The sequence below is a fragment of the Manacus candei genome, unplaced genomic scaffold (genome assembly GCF_025592945.1).
Source record: "Manacus candei isolate 608988 ecotype Guabito, Panama unplaced genomic scaffold, ASM2559294v1 h1tg000009l, whole genome shotgun sequence".
NCBI classification, from domain to species: domain Eukaryota; kingdom Metazoa; phylum Chordata; class Aves; order Passeriformes; family Pipridae; genus Manacus; species Manacus candei.
This window is the reverse complement of record NW_026138057.1, coordinates 5,014,081-5,029,233: the sequence shown is the minus strand read 5'-3', so window position 1 is coordinate 5,029,233 and position 15,153 is coordinate 5,014,081. Positions and strand designations below refer to the sequence as shown.

Below are 15,153 nucleotides of genomic sequence, written 5' to 3'. Positions count from 1 at the left end.
TTAAAAAGATGCCAACAGATAGATTAGGTAAAGTTAAAGGAAATATTTCACTCTTTATTAAACATCAGTCTTATTTGTACTTGTACTTTATGTACAACTATAATATGGGGAGTAGCAGAGGCCTTCAGAAAAGGCCTCAAGAGTGGTTACTGACATTACTACTGTAGTACCTCATGGAAATGTATTGAGAAAAAAGATATATATCCATTAACATTTTTCTTTGGCCCATGTGCAATCCCTGCATCCCATATTGAATCATGAGGGGACAGAACTGGAAAGGATTTTCAAGGTTTTCACATCCTCTATTGCTTCACAGTTCTCTCTGTTCCTCCCACAAACTTACCCTAAGATAAGTGTAGCAAAAAATGAATTAGAATTATTGCCTGAATACCATTTTTTGGGAACAATTCTTGTGGATCAAACTGATTGTCATATCAGAACATCCCAGAATCAAGTGGATAGTTAAACATCTTGTAACATCCCTTTTTGAACAGGTTTTCCATGAAGGTTCTCTCTCTGAAGAAGAATATGGTCTCTGGTATTTTGTGGAAAGACTTGAAACATCCTGTGTTTTCACAGTACTTGTGCATTGGTTATTATAGATGCACATCTAAAATATAATTCTGTTGATGTATGTTTTGTAGATTTATTGTGTGTGTTTCTAACTATTTATTGCATTTCTAAATTTTAGGCTTTAAGGTATTGTTTAAATATTTTTTCATTAATTAGTCTTAAAAATAATTTCTCTTTGCAGAAATGCATTAGATTTAACCCAGAAGCTTCAGTGTGGGTTGCAAAGCAGCGAATTTTGTGCACTTTGAATCAGAGTTTGAAAGATGTCCTGAATTATGGACTGTTCCAGCCTGCAAGCAATGGTAGAGATGGGAAGTTTTTGGATGAGGAACGACTCCTGAGGGAATACCCACAGCCAGTGAACAAGGGAGTTCCTTCACTTGAGGTATTTATGTTTGCAGTAGTGGGGAAGCAGTTGCTGGATAACAAGCCTTTGCTTTCTCCCAAAGAGATCTTTCTGTCTTAGTGAAGCCTTTTTTTTCCCATCTAGCTCTCTCTGCCATCCTTCAGAGTGCACAGATTTCCTCTGTCTGTCTCCTGAGAAAGCAGGAAGGGAGGAGAGGTTGTGGATGTGGAGCAGTCACGTGTAGGCACTGGAATTTCCCCCCTCTCTGTTGCTCATGCAGCTGGGGATAAACTGGGCAGAACTATTATGGCACTGGAAAAATATGGAGCAGAGCCAGATCATGCAGAAACACACTATAGCAGGAAACTGGGGCATGAAACTGGTGTTTAATTAATTTTGGTGTTGCCTGTATGGTGGTACATCAACCACTAATAATGTGCAGTTAATAAACTTACTCCACTATAACACAAATCCAAAAGAAAAGAACCAGGGCCCTGAGAAAGCTTCAAGTTTTACATTTTCTAGCAGTTTATATCAGAGATTCAATCCCTGATGTTCATATTAAAGCTGCAAACAAATTAAATACCCACTTAAATGTTGATTTTTTAAATTTTTTTTTCCTGTGTTTCCTGAGTGTTTGCAAAATTCTCACTGCAGAAATTCAGGAGCTAAAAGTGTGAAAAACTGGTGTTAAAGCCTCATTCAGTGCAGTCCCCTTGTCCAACAGAAATGCAGCATTCTTTGAATTCTGCATAGGACAATTAGTAAATTATAGTAATAAATTTTATTAGTAGTAAATTATAACTATGGAACCCCCCTTGATTTTTGCTGCTGTGGCCATAGGGTAGAAATTGCTCAGGGTAAAATGTGAGTTTCAGAAAAAAAAAAAAAAAGAGACAATCCTCTGAACCTCATTCACAAAACAAGTCCTGTTCCGCATCAGGACAACTACTTCCATATTTGTAAAGTTCCTCCTACATTGATTTTTCAGGAATCCTTCTTTTTTTTTTTTTTTTTTAATTTCAGAAATGCTAAACTGATATTTTGAAATGTGAATTTTTTTATTTAACATGCTTTCCCAGTTCTTTCTGCCTGAGACTATAAATGAAAGTGCCTGAAAATCCTCAGGGAAAAGCTCTTTTCAGTGTAATTCTTGCTTATTTATGTAGATTCTAGAGGCTGATTTCCTCCTTTGATTTTAGTATAGTCATATAAGATATGAATTGCACTTAAATGAACGGTAAAATTATGATATTGGTATGTTAAGCAGACTGCTGATTATTGGTGAATATTCAAAATGAAATACCAACCCTTTTTTTTTTTTTTGTTTAGCCTAAATCACATGATTGTGGATGATACTTTCTGGTAAGGTCAGAAAATTATGAGTTCTAAGTTTTAAAATTTATTCTTCTTTTCCTCCCTCAGTTTCGATATAAGAAAAGAGTGTACAAGCAGTTCAACTTGGATGAAAAGCAACTGGCCAAGCTCCATACCAAGGTATTCCCAACTTCTTGGAGAATTTCCCAATTTTCTGCTCAGTAAACTAATGTGAGAAACTGGAAATAAGTAGTTCATTACCAAATGCTGAAAAACAAACAGCGTGTGCTGCCGATGTGTGAATTGTAATCTGGAAACCTTTTCCCATAGAAAAGTTCCCATACTTGATTCTTCCATATATATATATATATAAAGATAAATATAAAAATATATATACTCAGAGGTTTTTTCCAATTTAGTCGATTTTGTGGTTCTGTGATATAAATGTAATTTTAAATGAACCTTCCTTTGTAAATCCAATGTGCTTTCCACATGCTGCAAAAATGCAGATCTGGGTCTTTAGACTACTTTGCAGATCAGAATAATAATAATGATTACCAAACACCAGCATAATTTCTTACTGAATGAATCACTCATTTTTTCCTTAAAACTGTAAAAACAAGACTCTCTTACATTGACTTTTGAGCTTTAGAAACAATAAGTTTTATGTTCTTAGTATAAAGTCATTCTCCAGGAATGTGTGTTAACTACTTTCAGTGGTGTCAATGGGTGTTGACATCAACTGACAGAATATTTCACTTTTAGTCAAAATTTTTATATTTAAAATCAGAGGATGATTAATTTGTCACTCTTTGTTTCAGGCTAATTTGAAAAAATTCATGGATCATGTCCACCATCTCTCTGTGGAAAAAATGACCAAGATGTTGGACCGAGGACTGGACCCCAACTATCATGATCTGGAAAGTGGAGGTCAGAACAATAAGACAAACCTTGAGCTTGTTAAAACTAAAGTGATTAACAGGTTGAATTTCACACATCCTTTCTCTTGCCTTCAGGACTCTGGGCTAATGGCATCTGTGTGGTTTTGCTGTCCACAGATAACTGATAATTTATGATTTTCTTTGAACAGCATTTTTAACTTTGACATTTTTTAAAGCAAATGTTCTTTATTGTATAATTTTGCTCACCTTTTTCCAAGTACATGCTATTCTTTTTTTTCTTTAGAAACACCCCTAACTTTGGCAGCTCAGCTTGACAATACAGTAGAAGTGATAAAAGCTCTGAAAAATGGAGGAGCACATTTAGACTTCAGAGCCAAAGATGGAATGACAGCTCTGCACAAAGCAGCCAGGGCCAAGAACCAAGTAGCCCTCAAGGTAAATGCTTTCAATACCAAAGTATATATTATATTATTAAAAAAGATACATAAAGGAGAATATTTTCAGTTAATTACCATATTGTCCTTAGTGGATCCTTTAATATGTTCTTGTGCTTTCTTGTGGCTTTCAAATCTTAGGATTTGCTTTCAATAAAAGGCCTTTTAACTTCTGATTTTTTTTTTTTTAGTAGGAAGAAAAAAGGGTGAAATTTAAGCTTATTCATTGATACATTGGGAAAGATCTGTCAGAGGAAATAGGAATAGAGTTATTGTCACCTCTTTGAAATCAGATGCCAGTGGCCTGGATTACACATTATATTTTAACACAACCTCTTCTGTTTTCTTTTGTATTTTAACAAGTATTCTTAAATCCCTCTGATAGTCTAGATTAAACCTTAGGTTTATGGCTTTTGCTCATTTCCTTTTGACAGATATTCAAATAGCATGACATTTTTGATAAAGCACCTTGTAGCTGAAGAGGTGAATGTGCTGCAAAGGTGATGTAGTATTTGAAGAATTGAAATTTCTGAACTTAGAGAGAGAATGGAAATTGGACTCATTGCCACTCATTCTTTCTGTGCTATCCCCATAGATTCCTTAGATTCTAATGCTTCCAAGGTCATTTCTTCATTAGAAAATTTCTTGCTTAAAATGGGACTGGGGCACAATTTAACAGCTGACAAATAGGTGAACAAAGAGTATATATTAAGTATCAACCTTATAAATACTTTTTCAGGTAAAGACCCTTTATAGGTAGAAGTGCCTCCAAAATATATTTTTCACAATCTGATTGCTTTCAGACCCTTTTAGAGCTGGGAGCATCTCCCAACTACAAGGACAGCTGTGGCCTGACCCCGCTGTACCACACGGCTGTCGTGGGAGGGGATCCCTACTGCTGTGAGCTCTTACTCCATGAACATGCCACAGTGAGCTGCAAAGATGAAAATGGATGGCAAGAAATCCATCAGGTGGGAAAGATTATTCTTTGCTTGGAGCTGAACTTGCATGAGGAAATGTGCCATGTTTATTCTACGTTTCAGCACCATTTTGAAGGCCTTTTGGATACCTTTTAGTCCAGGCATTTAAGTATGGAATTTCTTTCCTTTTCTTATTTGCTTTTTCTGGTTTTGTTTGTTTGTTTGTTTGTTGGGGGTTTTTTGTTTATTTTGTTTTGTTTTGTTTATTCACTATGCATCCTGCTGTGGTGAATTAGAAGTGGAAACTGTTCCAGTGCAGTTCTGTAACTTTGAAATCCTATGGTTACTGTGGATTTTGCTGCAGAAATTGCACTGGTCGTATTTATGTCACGGACTCTTGAAGTTTAACATCTGGTTTAGTGGCACTTCAGTAAAAGAGTGTAACTTTTAGTTAGATGCCAATGTTGGTATCCTTGGCAATGCTTCTTGTGTGTGTGTCAGAGTACTTTCTCCTTTGTCTCTGGTGAACTTTACAGGAAGATTTGTGTTCAGGATCTTGCTGCTGGGATCCTTCAGTTGTTGCACTGATGGTTGTTAAACTCTTACAAACTCACAGTTTGAGTCAGTTTTCCTCCTTCTGTGTGTGAAAACTGGGTTCCTGATACTTTTCCCTTTGCTGTTTGGGTTTTCCTTTCCTCTCTTACATACTCAGTGTGTGGCTAAAGTGATAGTGTGCTCTATAATGAAATATTTTTTTTTAAAAGTAGTGTTCTGAGATTTGTAAAAACTTATATCTTTGAACTCTTATTGTCTTCTCCAGAAACATCTGAATATTATACAGCAGTTGTGTAAGGACGCTTTATTAATTCCTCTGTGCATAATGATAACCTAAAAGCTTACAAAGTTTAAAGATTGTAATAATCCCAATGTCATTGCAGCTACTTTATGCCTTTTCTCTGTATGGATGAGTTTGAGTAATCATAAAAATTCTGAAGATAAAGACAAGAATTCCCTGTTTTTAAAACCCAGCCTTGTACACGTAAGGCCATTATTTCTTGTAATAAAACAGAGCTTTCCAAACCCACTGTATTAGTTGTAATCCTAAATAAATCAAAGTTTACACCTGCATTAGGGGCAATCTGTTTTCAGTAATCAATAATCCAAGCATTTCTCAATGAATTAAGATGGATGGTAATATGATACAGTCCCATATGTTGTTGTCTGTGTGCAGAAGCTGAAGTTACCTTGCATGGCAAGGAAATAATTGCTAGCAAGTATAGTTGTCATTTTGCTAATGCAATCTTTAGCTTTTGGAGGTAAGTCTCTGGGTTACCCTTATAGTAAAGGGGAAAGATGGCAGTTCATGTTGGGCCAGGATAGTAATAATAAGGATATCCTCTGGAAATACCTGTCTCTCTCTGGACTGGTAGCCCTGATGAATGATCTGTCACAGATTGATTTAATTTGTGCACTGACAGTACACTTAATTTTTCTCATCCAAATTGTAGATTCAGTCCAAGTGTGTCAGTTTGTACCTCCCCCTGAATTCAGCAGTAATTAGGTACCTGAGACAGACTCAATAGCTTTCTATACCTCTTTGTCTTAGCCAAAATCCTGTATTATATAGGAATTATGATGATCTGAGATGGTGTGAAGTTAAAAATATTAGGACTTGGGAGGTGCTCTGTCAGTGTGCCAGAGAGAAGAAAGTGGTCAATTAAATGAGACCGATGAATAGAAATACTGAGATTTTTCTCGAATCTATTTGCTAATCAGGAAAATTTCCAATTTCAGTGATATCTTAGAGACTTACTTCCAAGTATTCAGGGTCTAACTTTTTATTTGTGTGACAGAAAAAGTGACTCCTGAAGGTTTTTCCCTCTCTTGGGTCAGTGCCATGTGTATATTATGTGCCTAGTTGACAGGCAGATAGTCAGATACATCACATAACCAAGAAGATTATTCAGTTTTGGCCAGATTTCCCTAAATAGAAGGAAGAAGCTTTGGAAATCTGACCATCTTCAGTGCCATCTACTGGGCAACATTCTGAGGAGTAGCAGGACCAAAAACTCTTCTGTCCGTTACTTGTCACGTTTGAGTCATAAATATTAGTGGATAAAAAGTTTCAAACGTAGTATTTCCTTGATCCCTTAAATCACCATCCCCCAAATAAGCAGATCTAGGTTGTATAATAACCAAAATATTAATGCATCTCTGACCAGGCTTGCAGGTATGGACATGTCCAACACCTGGAGCACCTCCTCTTCTATGGCGCTGACATGTGTGCCCAGAACGCCTCAGGAAACACGGCCCTGCACATCTGTGCCCTCTATAACCAGGTGAGACCCTGTGCCACAGAGTCCCACTATCCTCCTTCAGTGACAGAAAGGTTCCTTGGGGGAGTTGAGAGATTATGGAACCACAGAATCATGAAGTGGTTTGCACTGGAACGGACCTTGAAGATCATCTTGTTCCAACCCCCTGCCGCAGGCAGGAACACTTTCCACCGAACCAGGTTGCTCCAATCCCTGTCCAACCTGGCCTTGAACACTTTCAGGGATGGGGCAGCCACAGCTTCTCTGGGCAACTCGTTCCAGTTCCTCACAGGGAAGAATTTTTTCCTAATATCTGCTCTAAACTTACTCTCAGTTTGAACCCATTCCACCTTGTCCTGGCACTCAGGCTCTTGTAAATAGTCTCACTCCATCTTTCCTGTAAGTTCCCTTCAGGAAAGCAACTTAAGGGAAAGATGGGGCAAGACTACTGTGCTTGGGATCCCCTCTGCCTGGCTGAGTAGGGAGGGATGTCTTGCTTTGAGGGAAGGTAAGTCCAGTCCCACTGGAAACCAGTGTTGTGAGAGAACAGCACACAGCCAGAAAAAAAAGGCCTAATTGAGGTACAAATGCTAAAATTTCCATGTCCATCCACAAAAACAGAGGCTTGGAGAGTTTCCTATTGAAAAAGTTTACTAGTTTGATGTTAGGTTTTCCTGAGATGCAATTTCCTCACTTTTAATAAATGCATTTGGGATAAATATCCCATTGTTATTGATCTACAGAGGCAAGTTACAGTTAAGAGCAACCCATTATTTTTAGTTTGATTTACTTAATATGCAATAAAGTGTTTCAGGTTTTAAAAAGTGGTCTTAGAAACTAAAAAGAATGTAATTAAAAACTGTTTTATTTGTGTTTTATTCACTGATTACAAATAAGGCTGCTCACTGTAGGTATCAAGAAATACATATTAAATAGAAAATAAAACAGTATGTTCTACCAGCTTTTTTTTTTTTTGGCATCGTATCTAAATACTTGTTTCCTATACAGAATTTATTGATGGTCTGCTGGAATCTAAATCAGAATTAAATAAGAAATAATTAGAAAATACTGTGGAAATGTCTCTGTGGTTTACATAGAAGATTCTCTGCTGTTTACAACTTGTGTAGTAATTTACAAATAATGGAATGTTATAATTTTATAGCATTTGATATTCTCAGGGATGAGATTGGGAGGGAATGAGTTTTACAACTATGTTAAAATTCAGCACATATAATATTACATGGAATTAGGAAAGCACGAGATGTGACTGTAAATAGTGAAACATCTGTTAAAGCGTCTGCTTCTTAATTAAATATCATCCTAGTTTTTTCCTAAAGTCTTGTCAAGACAGATTCCTCAATGAAGTCTAAAATACCCTCAACCTCTTAAAAAAAAAAAAAAGAATTTTGGGGATAATTTGGCATTTTTCAAGACTATTGACAAAACAAAAATTTTACATTTAGGCTTCACATCGAGATCTTAACATATATAATTGAAGCATTTATACTGAAAATTATTTTAAAATATCAATTCTAACCTCATTTATTTTACTCTTCCTGAGTAAGAATTTCAAAGACCAGACCGTAACACACATATAAACTTAAAATCCTGATTTTTTTTTGGTAACTGTTTTATTGCAGTGGCCATAGTTGTTTACAAGACCATACACTTCTAGCAAAGATTAAGCAGTATGAGATCTTCCTTAGAATAATTAATAATTAATTAATATAATTCTAATAATGAATTACAGTAATCCCATGGCGTGATAGTATTTTCCACATAGGGATGTGTTTACCTGACCTCCTGGAAGAAATTGTTCTGTGGAAGATTTTGAGACTCCAATTGAAACTGCATCTAAAAATTTGGAAATATTTTCACAGTGATTAAGCTTGGCTTTGTGAATGGAATTTTAACATCTTATCTATGCAGTCATCCATCTATTTTCCTTAGTCGAGTGTATGTGGGAATAAAAAAATGTTTTCATAAGGCTCTGGGAAGCATAACCTGATTTTTTTCAGTGTTTTTTTTTTTTAATTGGAAGTTGTTATTTGTTCCTGTGGAAGGAACGGTGCTGGCCTTTTCTGGCTGGAGAGGATGGGAAGGACATCAATATCCTTGTTACCTCCAGATTCCTGTAGATGGAGTTGTTACCCATTTGATTTTCCCTTCCAGTCTTCCCTGGGGAATTTTCTTGGGATAATTCCTGAAGTTGGTCAGTCTGTTTTCCTGAGTGTCAGCTAAGTCCTGATCCCAGTAAACCCTTGGTTTTGAAATTTATTTCATGGCCTCGCAGTATCTCAATGCATCTTATGTCTCTATGTTTTGCAAACAAAAATTCTGAGATGAAATGTGCCCTCTTCACTCAAAGGGTTGGATTCTAAATGACAAGTCTTGTAATATTAAATCAGGTAATTAACTGTCAGACAACAAATTGAATCTAATTTACTGCCAAGCAAACAGTTCTCTGAAATTCTTTTTAATCTTATGAAGTCTAAAAAGCTACTACATATTCAGTTTATGATATAATAAATGAACAATACTAAGCTCTCAATATCAGAAGTTATTAGGTTGTCAGAGCTAAAACACGTGCAAAAGGAGTTCTGGCATTTATAGGCAGCACCCTTACAGCAGAGAGTTTTAAAATGTGGAATTTCCATTGAATTAGTACAGAAAAGTAATCAAAATAATTTCTGATGGTGCCTTTTTTGCTTATTCTCCCTGATTTATTCCCCTTGATACTCAGCAGATGGGTACAACACAAAAAGGAGAGAGGATGAAGCTAAAAATGCTTCTGTTTGTTTCAAAAGAATAAAGAAAGAATAAATAAGCAAATGAAACTTAATAAAAATAAATTTTCTTGAATTTTTTTTTTAATCTTGAACAACTCCGTGGCTTCTGGCAAAACTTTTCTAATCAAAACCATTTAATTAATAAATCTCTTTGCATGTTTTTGTTTTGTTGAAGACAGATCAGTTAAATCTATAGAGAGTTTTTAAATGTGTAATTATTTTGGTTTTGTAATGTTGAACTATTTATTCTGATAATCAAATGACTAATCACCCAATAAACATAATATATTTCTGAATATAATTATTTATATCCTCAAGTCCTTGTTCAAAGTTGGGCATTGATCATCCTGTATTTAGAGATACAGAGAATACACCTAAGGTGCAGATTTCAGTGCAAGCAAAGGAGACTATTTCAGTTCATTATATATAATTCAAAAATTATTGTTAACATACCATCTTGAAACAGGATCCATTCTGTTATTTCAGTCGGAAACTTTCTTTCCAGATAACTTAAGGCAACCCTGTGATGAAGGAAACTTAATGGGATAAAGAATCCAGTGTGGTAAATCAGAAAACACAATGACAAAAATTATTTTCAATCATAATTGCTGCACATTAACCTGTGACTCAGAATCTGGTAAATAAACTTCATTTCTGTCACTGAAACAGCTGAATTATGGGATTGTTTTCTCTGACTGCAAATTTGCTGCTCAAAGTGAAAGGTGGCACATAAAAATACCTCCTTAGGTAGAACCCCGTAACACATGTCAAGAAATCCAGAAAGCACAACAAAATTAATAGCAATATTTATGGTGAGGAAATATAAAACCATTTTGAAATGGGAATTGGTTTGCAGGGGGTCCCAAGAGGAACATTAAAGATGTCAGGTAGGAAATAAAATCTGTACAAGAATCACCCAGAATTCTGAGAACCCACTCAGAACCACAGGGGATTTCTACCAGATTATGGTCAGTCATATTTAATGGCAAGTGGAAATTAGTGACTTAAGCAATACACTATAAAAATAAATCGTTTTTAAGGCATTTCCTTTGCAGATTTTCTCAGTTTGGAGGGTCTGAAGTGCAACTTTTCTCTTTTCAGAAGGGCTGTGTTTGGTTTGCACTGTAACTCTTAGTATTTTTTAGGGGAAAAGAGGGACAGTAAGACAGGTCAGTGCAGTGTGCAGAGATAGATCAAATAATTTCAGGTGTATTAAAAAAATAATCACGCATACAATTTTAAAACTGAAGATAGGTTGGAAAAAACCCCAAGAAAATAAGTGGTAAAAATGCTTTTTTTAATTTCTAGCAGCAGGGAAGGGTATAACTCATCTTAGGAACTGCTTGCTGCACTGTTTTTCCTACAAAATAGGCAAAAACCATCTAGGAGTCAAATTTCATTTTGAAATAACATATTTTTCTGCAAAGTCTGATTTGTCAAATATGGAATTTTCTCAGTACAGTTTCTTAAAAATTTAATAAGATGTTTACGTCTTGCGTTTCTCCACAAATTTTTTACACTTACATATTGTTTCTAGCCTGATACACTGCTAAGCACCTGAAGTCCTGTTATATTTAAAATACTATTTTAACAGCTGAAGTTCTCAGATTATTTATTTTTATATCATTTATTTGTATTTTATTTAAATAGTGTTTTATGACTATATATATACTTTATATGTCTATATACCACACAGCAACACATCTCATAGCCTCTTAGTAGTCATAGTTTTTTACTTAAAGACCCTTATTTGCCTGAAGACCCTTATTAACAAGTTTACTTTTCTCTTTTTCAGGAGAGCTGTGCAAGAGTCCTGCTGTTCCGGGGAGCCAACAAGGAGATTAAGAATTACAACAGCCAGTCTCCATTTCAGGTAAAAAACCCAAATATTCCTTTCCCCCTTGAAATATTTGGAAGAAAATATCCTGCAGACTTGGTTTTGTGGAGAATTTACAGTGCTCAAGGCTGAAAACAGTTGCAGAGTGAGATAACTCTCCTTTTGAAAACTTTGGCTTTTTGTAGTGCAATAAGTGTGTCCTGGAATAGTTAGGAATGAGAGAAAAATACACTCTTAGCAGGTCCGGTGACACTGTTAATGAGTTTGAGGATTGTGAGAGCTGTTGGTGGCAAAGCATGAAATCTTTGGTGTTCTGTGGTTGGATGTGCCTTGCTTTGTGTTTGTGTCCAGTCCCATGTAAGACAGATTCAAGATGCCATATAAGAGGAATCCAAGGACTGACCGGGCAGCTTGGCATCTATTGATTTAACCAGAAAAAAGCTCTTACTTCCTTGGACGTGAGGCCAAAGTTGGGCCTTAGCTGGGCTAAGTTTCACAGATGGGATTAATTTAACGCACTGTCAAAGGCTGAAGTTGTCATCTATTCTCTCTAAAATAAAATGAAGTCTTTTAGATTAGTCAATTACTAGACCTTTTTTCTCCACTATTTTCTTATATTAAAGTACTTTCAGAAAGCTTAATTAAAAATCCAAATGGAAGAGAATTGTTTGTCCAAAGGGTTGTCAGGCATGGCTAACACCCCTAAGCCCTTCCTTCTGAAGCAGGATTAATTAGCCTGGATTTCAGGGAAACACTCATAATGCAGATTGACATGTAAGAAATAGGGATGGAAGCTGGAATGTTTCAAAAAAAAAAAAGAACAGAAAAATTTTTTTCTGGTTACAAAAACCAGTGATTCTGGATGGATGAAATAGTTGGAATAACTATATTCATGTGGGTCTCTGAGTTGACTCCTACAAGCTTATGTATAGATAACACCTCTGAGTTACAGCCTTTTAAAAAAACCCAAATATTTCTGTATCAGTTTAATTATCTCCCTATTTTGAAGGTTTTCCAGACCTAAGTTTTACATCTCAAGAGCTTAAGAGTTCCTCTTGCAAATCCCAGCCAGATCATGTTTTACTTTTGGGACCATCTTCCCCAAATTGGGGAAACAGTGCATTAATAATTTAATTTTAGGCACTATTTTTTGGACTGCTAATAGTTTGCCATCTAAATATATGTCAAGCACAAATTCAGTAAGTACTGGATAATGCTTATCACTGCACCTCAGAATTATGGAATGATCAAAAAATGGAATAAGAGAAAACCCTAATTATTGGAGAGATGGGTTTCAGAGTTATCTCTTGGATTATATTATTTTATTACCTTATATCTTTGAGATTCAATTTTCTTTTTCTTTTAGGATTTTTTGGGAGAGGGTAAATGGCACATAAAAGAGTTTCCATTTGTCTTCTTTGTACTGACTACTGCAAAATTCCTGTATTTCCCCTTAGAACAGAAAAATACAGAAGAAAAAGGCAGAAAAGAAAATATTTGGAAAAGCTGTTGCTGATGGTTGTAGGGCATCAAGAAGTGAGGGATGGCTACCAAGAACTAAATATAATGAAGTGAGCATGGGAGACAGAAGAAATAATAAGTGAACTATGTCCTGTCCATATGGAATAAAATAGTTTGTTATTATTTAATATTTGTTACACTTCTGTTTCTTGTGCTTTTGGCTGGTTGCTCTCCCCCTAATCAGACAGAAGCACTGACATTTAGGTTGGCTTTGTTTTACCCTTTCTGGATCCACATATTTGTAAAAAGGAAATTACTTCCATCTTTTCACTCTGTGGAGTCTTCCTTCAGGTGTAGTGGATATCATTTCAGTTCTAGTTTTCCTGAGTGGAGTGAGTAGAGGAAACCCTGACTCCAGCACTGCGATAAAGCAGCGTCAGAATTAATTCTTTGCCATCTGTCTGTTGCTGATCCAGTCGATCAAACAGCACGAGTGGAGCTGTTATAAAATTATGCAGAATCCCCTTGAGTTAATAGGATTTTGCATACTAAAAATGTTTGCTCATGTAATCAGTAGCAAGAAACACCAAGGCATCTCATATGTACATAATGAGAGCAGTTGTAGCTGCAGCATCTATTCCTTTGAGTAACCCCCATTATGTTCTTTTCTCAGCAATCTGAAAGGATGATTCTTTCTGAGTTGCTGCTTAGAAAAATGATGATATGAAAACTGTGCTGTTCTGTAAGACAAAAGGATCCAGACACGGAGAAGTTTATGTGTTGCTTGCAAGGCCTGCCAAGGCTTTGTTTGTTTTGATGAAAATGAGCAGCAGAGTTTGTATCAGGCATTAGTGTCCGATGAATGAGATGTGGTTTTGCCACCAAAAAAATAGATGTGCACACGTGTTCATTTCTTATTAAAACAATAAGGAAGGAAGACTAATGTGGGCTGAACTCTGTGCCACTTAGTTCCGGGATCCCACATTGTGCACTCATCTCTGCCTGGGATCTTGCTGAAATTTTGCCTTTTCAAGGCAGAGTTCATTTTGGAATGGCATTGCCAGGTGTTGAGGACATAAAAAAACTTGTCTGTATTTCCCACTTAAGCACCTAAGATTTGTTAGCTGCCTCTGCAGGAATGTGTTTCATCCTGACTGAATATTGGAGTCCATTAAGTCAGTAATCAGTTAATGTTACCCACAGCTGAAAGTTTGCAGAATGGTTCTGCAGAAATTTTTCTGTATGTTTGTTTTATTGTATGGTCTTCCCTCTGCTAATAAAATTTGTATGGATGTGGGGTGAACATCCTCCCTCCATCCTCCCTGTTCCTGTTCCAAGTAAATCAGAGCAATTCCTGCACCACTATCCTTAGTGCAAGTGTGAGAATTTTTTGTGTACTGTGTGTTTTGGTGATTACCTAAATAGAGGTAAGATGAAATCTGTGCAATATGGTTATACTGTACTGCCAGTTCTGTTCGTTAATCACTTATCCATCCCATCTTGGCTGGGTAATCTAAGTACCTTACATGTTATTTTATTAGTAAAACTTCCCCAAATATCCTTTCAGAAAAACCACGATATCCTATCACTGTCCATAGCTACTTAGTTTTCCACACATTTCATGTGCTCCTAATGTAAAAAAATTTGTTTTCTATCTGGCAAACATTAATCCAGTAACTAAGCAATCTCAGTTTTGCAGTGTTTACGAGCTGTTGTAATTCTGGTTTTTGAGTTAAAATGAACCTACACCTCATTTACCATGTTTTTCCTTTTTCTTTTAGTGAGCAGCAGCTCTATATGATAATTCATATGTTTTTATATGGGCTATAGAGCACTATTTTAGTGAATAGCACTAATAATTAATGTTTTTAAGGCAAATGTGTTAAAATATGCAGAACTATACTGAGGTGGCATTTAGTGACATTTTTTAGTGGCAGGATTGCACCTGAGAGTAATTTGTACCTCAGATGTACCTTATTATTGCCCTTTGCTGTCCCAAACCAGCATGGAAAATCAATGTGTTTGCATTACATAGATGGCAGGAGGAGCAGCAGTCTTCTGCAGGTAGAATTGTTCCTTTCAGTGTGTTGGCTACACATCTATTTTCAATTGCTCATATTTTTGCCGGATTTGAATCATTTGAGATTAAATGTTCCATGCCTGGTGTCTCAGGCAACATTTTTCAGAAAAAACTAAAATGATTCAGCTATTTCAGAGTCTGGGTGAGGGAAAACATGTGTTGTTTTTGCTCCTGCTGAA

General features: G+C 36.0%; 1 protein-coding gene across 2 annotated transcripts in view; it reads left to right on the top strand.

Moving 5' to 3' along the window:
- Positions 1-15,153, top strand: part of SHANK2 (SH3 and multiple ankyrin repeat domains 2) — a 339,413-nt gene that overhangs the window by 45,989 nt on the left and 278,271 nt on the right. For both annotated transcript variants that reach the window (XM_051776895.1, XM_051776897.1), the window contains 7 exons: positions 755-958; positions 2,345-2,416; positions 3,058-3,166; positions 3,422-3,573; positions 4,376-4,543; positions 6,715-6,831; positions 11,392-11,469. In XM_051776895.1, coding sequence (XP_051632855.1) covers positions 755-958; positions 2,345-2,416; positions 3,058-3,166; positions 3,422-3,573; positions 4,376-4,543; positions 6,715-6,831; positions 11,392-11,469 — 900 coding nt within the window. The remainder of the gene's footprint in view (positions 1-754; positions 959-2,344; positions 2,417-3,057; positions 3,167-3,421; positions 3,574-4,375; positions 4,544-6,714; positions 6,832-11,391; positions 11,470-15,153) is intronic.